A 6,364-nucleotide genomic window follows, 5' to 3' on the forward strand; every position below is an offset into this window, starting at 1 on the left:
TGGGTCTAACTCAATCCCCCGTCGACTGACGATGAATCCTAGCAACTTTCCTGATGGAACCTCGAATGCGCATTTGGCCGGGTTAAGCTTGATATCATACCTTCAGAGTCTTTGGAAAAATCTCCTTAGGTCTACCACATGGTCCTCCTGACGCCAAGATTTGATGATCACATCATCGACGTACACCTCGATTTCTTGGTGTATCATGTCATGAAACACGGCAGTCATTGCTCGCATGTACGTTGCCCCGGCGTTCTTTAACCCGAACGGCATTACCCGATAGCAGTAGGTTCCCCATGGCGTAATAAACACTGTCTTCTCAGCATCCTCCTCGTCCATTAGGATCTGATGATAACCCGCATAGCAATCCACAAAGGATCCGATCTCGCGCCCAGCGCAATTATCGATCAGGATATGAATGTTGGGTAACGGAAAATTGTCCTTGGGACTTGCTTTGTTGAGGTTGCGGTAGTCGACGCACACCCTGATTTTTCCATCCTTCTTTGGGACTGGTACCACATTGGCCAACCACTCGGGATATCGAGTGACCCGAATGACCTTCGCTTGCAACTGCTTAATCACTTCTTCTTTGATCTTTACACTCATTTCTGTTTTAAATTTCCTTAGTTTTTGCTTGACCGGAGGGTATGCCGGGTCAGTGGGCAATTTGTGAACCACTAAATTGGTGCTTAATCCAGGCATATCGTCATATGACCATGCAAAAACATCTTTGAATTCCATGAGGGTTTTGATCAATTCTTCTCTGACATTCGGCTCAATGTGGATGCTAATTTTGGTCTCTTGGACGTTATCAGCGTCTCCTAGATTCACAGCCTCGGTGTCATTTAGGTTAGGCTTGGGTTTCTCTTCAAATTGGCACAGTTCTCGGTTTATCTCTTCGAAGGCTTCACCTTCGTCACATTCAGATTCATCATCACAAACGACCTCTTGCCTTATTGAGTCGGATTCAGATTGATTTATTAGACTAGGGCGAAGATCCGTTGTGCATGCCATGTCATTAGAACCAGTAAAAGGAGAACTGTTCAGAAAGAAAAGAACAAAACAAAATTAAAATGGGACAAAGGAAAAGAACTTTATTAAACTTGCGGGATAAAAGGGTTCACACTTTTACAAAAACGAAAGTAAAATTTGGATTACACCCTTGAATAATCCGGACAAACAAACAAACAAAACATAAATCAAAGCCTACTACCAAGACTCCCTCGGACAGGAAGAGGAGTAACCGTCCAATTGTTGGTCTTGGCCTCAGGCCCCACAAACTGTATCTCTGCTCTGCTGGAACCTTCTCCAGCTTCCACCATACTGACATCCGCGAATAGCTTCTCAAAACTCTTATTCAGGTCTTCATTTATACCGATCAAAGGTCCTAGGATCTTTGGGACCGGCGACCCCTTGACACTTGCTTTGACAAAAGACCTTGAGAAGCGTGGCACTGGTTTAGGCAGAAACCAAACCCTCTTCTTCATTTTTCGCGCTTGCTTCCTATCTGCTGCGGTTGGTTTGAACCCCAATCCGAAAGTTTCCAGATTTTTAGGAAGGGAGACAGGTTGGACAATCCCTTGAAGCTCGACTCCCAGGCCTTTTCCCGGCACAAATCCATTACCCAGCATTTCTGAGACCATCATGACTGTTGCGGCAGCTACCCTAGGGTGCGGGATGATTTCTCCTTCAGAAATTTTGTTGGCCGATCCTGTATCGAAAATCTGGTAGACCCAAGGACCTTTGTCATCAGCGGTCTCTATGAAAGGTACGATGGCTCCGCCCATGGTGCACGTTGTATCCTCGCCGTGTAACACGACCTCTTGTCTTTCCCACTCGAACTTCACTATCTGATGTAGGGTGGAGGGCACCGCCTTGGCTGCATGAATCCATGGTCGTCCTAACAGCAGGTTGTAAGACACTGTGGCGTCTAATACCTGGAATTCCATGGTAAACAGGACTGGACCGATGGTCAGTTCAAGTACAACATCCCCCACAGTGGTCGTTCCGTTTCCGTCAAACCCTCGGACACAGATATTGTTCTTGTGGATCCTTCCGTGGTCGATCTTTAACTGGTTCAAGGTAGATAGTGGGCAAATATTGGCGCTTGAGCCATTATCCACCAATACTCGAGTTACCACCGAGTCTTCACATTTGACAGCTAGGTATAGAGCTTTATTATGCTCCGTACCCTCCACCGGCAGGTCATCATCTGAGAATGTTACCCTGTTCACCTCGAAAATCTTGCTGGCAATGGTTTCCAGGTGGTTTATAGAAATCTCACTGGGTACATGAGCTTCGTTCAATATCTTCAACAGGGCCCGACGATGCTCCTCAGAATGGATCAGTAATGACAACAGTGAGATCTGGGCCGGTGTTTTTCTCAGCTGCTCGACCACAGAATAGTCTTGTACTTTCATTTTCCTCAGGAACTCTTCAGCCTCTTCTTCGGACACAGGTTTCTTGGTTGCAACTGGGTTGGTTCTTCTTAGCTCTACCGGGGCAAAACATCGACCTGATCGAGTCAACCCTTGCGCTTCACAACTGACTTCTTCCACCTGTTTTCCTTTGTACATCACCGCGCCTTTTCATATTTCCAAGGCACAACCCTGTTGTCAATCATCGGCAGCTGGACCACAGGCCTTATGGTCACCAGTTCTCTACATACCCCTTTTAACACGACTGCCGGTGTGGGCGGGATCCCTGATATTACCAACTTGCTTGGCTTGGGTTTGTTTGTTATGGCGGACGGGCTCTTTCCCAATATCACTACCGGCTTGACGCCTTCTCCCTGCGACTGTACACTCGTTCCTCCACTGGTTAAGACTTCTTTCGGGGCGGCTTGGATCATCATCACTGTTTGTGAGGGTTTTCTCAATTCTCCTCCCTCACACACCAACTCAATCATGTGAGTTTCGTGGTGCGCTGGCAGTGGGTTTTGGTTGATGTTAGGAGCCTCCGGTGTCTGGACCTCGATCTTATTGGTGTCAATAAGATCCTGTATGGCATGCCTTAATTTCCAGCACTTCTCGGTATCATGCCCGAGCATCCCTTAATAGTATTCACAACTGATTGATCGATCCAAATTCTGAGGTGGGGGATTTGGTTCTCGAGTCTGGACAGGACTAACCAAACCTAATTGCCTCAGCTTGTGGAACAAAGCGGTGTAGGTTTCTCCCAGCTCCGTGAAAGTTCTCTGCTTCCGCAACCTGTCATTCCTAGCATCTGGATTTCCCCGAAAACCTGCCCCTGAAGGGTTTCTATACGCCCTTGGTGGAGGGTAGGTGTTTTGTGGTGGTGCATATATATTCTGGGGAGCCGGTGCACGCCATTGTGGGCGAACCGGAGGCTGAGTGTATGCTTGGGCCTGGTGTACGGAACAATGTGGTTCTCGAGGTGGATAGAAATTTTGTGGTGGGTTGTATGGGTAGTTTGACCTGTGAGGTCTGGGTTGGTTGTAGTGCGGCCTGCCAGCCCTGGACCAACTGCCTGCCTCGATCGTGGCAACCTCTTCTTTCTTTCTTCTCAGCGCACCTCCCGTGCCGCTTTGAATAGCCTGGGTTGTGGCTTTGAGTGCCGAATAGTTCAAGATTTTGTCAGACCTCAGACCCTCTTCTATCATGACCCCTATCTTGACCACCTCGTTGAAAGATTTTCCAACTGTTGTCACCAAGTGACCAAAGTAGGTTGGATCTAGTGTCTGCAAGAAATAGTCCACCATCTCTCCCTCTCTCATGGGAGGATCGACTCTAGCTGCTTGTTCTCTCCAGCGGAACCCGAACTCGCGAAAACTTTCCCCGGGTTTCTTCCCAGTTCTCAATAATGTGAGACGGTCAGGGACTATCTCGAGATTGTACTGGAAATGACCTGCAAAAGCCTGCGCCAGATCATCCCACGTGTACCACCTGCTGGAATCCTGCCTGGTATACCATTCTAGTGCAGATCCGCTCAGACTTTGGCCGAAATAAGCTATCAGCAGCTCATCCTTGCCGCCTGCCCCTCTCATTTTGCTACAGAATCCCCGCAAATGTGCCATGGGATCACCGTGCCCTTCATATAAATCAAACTTAGGCATCTTGAACCCAGCCGGGAGTTGGACGTCTGGGAAAGGGCACAGATCTTTGTATGCTACGCTGACTTGATTGCCCAGCCCGTGCAAGTTCCTGAAGGACTGCTCCAGGCTTTTGAACTTTCTCAATACTTCATCCTGTTCAGGGGCCTTAGCCGGCTTCTCAACCTCTGCCGGCGCTTCCAAATGTGGATTGTAAGCCTGTGGTTCGGGGGCATGAAACGTAGGCTCGGGGGGATAGTATTGTGTATCGTGAGCCTGAAACAATGGCTCACTGGTCGTCCTTTGCAAAGGGGCTGATGTTGGTCCCACAAAAATGGGAATATTGGGTGTTGGGAGAGGTTGATGGGGTGGTGGAGCTTGGGAATCATGAGGGCTTCTTTCTTGATGATAAAGGGGATTTGGGCGGCTTGTGGAAGGGCCGGAGTGAGGGTATTCTGGCATGTGTCCCAGTGTTTCAGGGCTCTTTTGTGTTTTGGCTATGGCTAGCTGCATTGCATTCATCTCTAGTCCCATCCTTTCAATCTTTTCCATCGCTTCTTTTAACAACTGGCTCATCGGCCTTTCTTCCTCATTACTATTCTCTGAAGTAGTCATGCTTGTTGCTACCGGTCCTTTGGATCTGGTTTGGTATGAGTGTGTTGCCAGAGTTCTTTAACAACTAACTTGTCTGGATCAGACAACAACAAACTTTGTTAGCGTTAGATTTTAACAGATTTGATCATAACACATAGAGGATGCAATGCACCTAGGCAGTTAACCGTTTCTACATGCTTTGCTTCAAACAACATGCGTCATCCCGGTTTGCTCATTCGTCCCTTTAAAGGTATTTTGGGAAACCCTGCGTTTTATTTTATTTGTATTTTCTTTTCTTTATTTTATTAAAAGCGGTCGAATCTTATGGGGATTGCCTACGTATCACGTCCCCGCGTGAATCAGACCAGGCGTAGTTCTGCCTTAAAGTAAAGACATACAAAATTCTTGTGAAATCATTGAATTCATTCTCAAAATTTTGCTATTACAAATTACTTCAAACAAAGAATAGCAACAATACAGACTCCACGGTCCTTTGACCCTATTTGATTAAAGGAAAAATAGAAAACAACATATGGGAATGCAACAAGGCCAAGTGACAAGATTTCGACCACGGATTAAATTTCCAACTTAGGGATCCACGAGGCATCATTCGGCCTTTTCGCGGCTCTAGGTGTGAGGTCTTTCTGCAAGCTTTTTAATTCATTCATGATCCGGTGGACGCCGCCCATGACAGAAGCAAGAAGGGTCTTCCGAGGCATTTGCTCACATGCCAGGCATTTCATGTAGATGTAATGCCCGATTTCGTCGATCCTTCCTCGAATGTCGTCCCTTTCTGCGAACAACTGCCTTATCTGTCGGCTCTTTAACCCTAGCGTTTGTGTATTGGTGGCAAGCTGATCCTGGAACATCTCCATTTGCCTTTCCATCCTGGTTATTGCATTGTAATAGCGTCTTCTGTCGGCTTGGGCATCTTGTGTTTGCTTGAAGATCCGCTCTCGCAGAGCGGAATTCGTTTCCTTTACCGCTTTGACGCTCAGTTCACAATCCCTCATGACTTGCTGTAGGCGCTTCCTCCGGGCCATTGTACCTTTTGCCCACTTGGTCCGCAGTCTTGCTGTTCTAGCCTCGGATCTTTCCAAATCTTCCTGGCATTCCGCAACCTGATCCTTTAACCCTGCTATTAGTCTTTTATCCGCCCGGCTCCTTGGCTGGTTGTCGGCCTCCTTTCCCATCTTCCGGATCTGAGCTTTGAGGACTTCGCATTCTTTGGTTAATCTGTTCTTCTCTCCTTTGTGGGCGGCGGACTGTAATTGGTATTCAAACTTCATGTCTCGAACTTGTTGTTTGAGTTTGCCTGTTTCGGCGAGATATTCCCGCTCTTTGGCCAACCAGCCCCACTGCTCTTGTGAAGATCTGGCAAACTCCTGCAGGTGAGGTCTTTTGGTCAGCCTTCCAGATGATGGCTCCCCTTTGTACCAGGCCTGATACCCGGGCGAAACCTCCCCTTTTGCCTGATTCATTACACAAGTATTTGCTTCTAAGTATTGACACTGGCTCCAAATTTGGCGAACCCTCGCTTCAGGAAATTGGCCGTTGGGACTGATCTCAATCACCTGGGTGCTTAAATCCTCATCTTTCGGCACTATCTGACACCTCCCAAGTTGCCTTAAAACCCGATGCGGCGCATATGGTTGAATGCTTTTAAGTCCCATTAAGAGAAAATGGGGCCTGGCTGCTGGCATGTATATGACTTCGTCG

At 47.6% G+C, this 6,364-nt stretch overlaps 1 protein-coding gene across 1 annotated transcript; it reads right to left on the bottom strand.

Moving 5' to 3' along the window:
- Positions 1–5,220: 5,220 nt before the first annotated feature.
- LOC138875123 (uncharacterized) lies at positions 5,221–6,126 on the bottom strand. Its single transcript, XM_070153945.1, has one exon. It carries the CDS (start codon positions 6,124–6,126, stop codon positions 5,221–5,223), a length of 906 nt encoding a protein of 301 aa, XP_070010046.1.
- Positions 6,127–6,364: the final 238 nt, after the last annotated feature.

This window comes from Nicotiana sylvestris, chromosome 8 (genome assembly GCF_000393655.2).
Source record: "Nicotiana sylvestris chromosome 8, ASM39365v2, whole genome shotgun sequence".
NCBI lineage: Eukaryota > Viridiplantae > Streptophyta > Magnoliopsida > Solanales > Solanaceae > Nicotiana > Nicotiana sylvestris.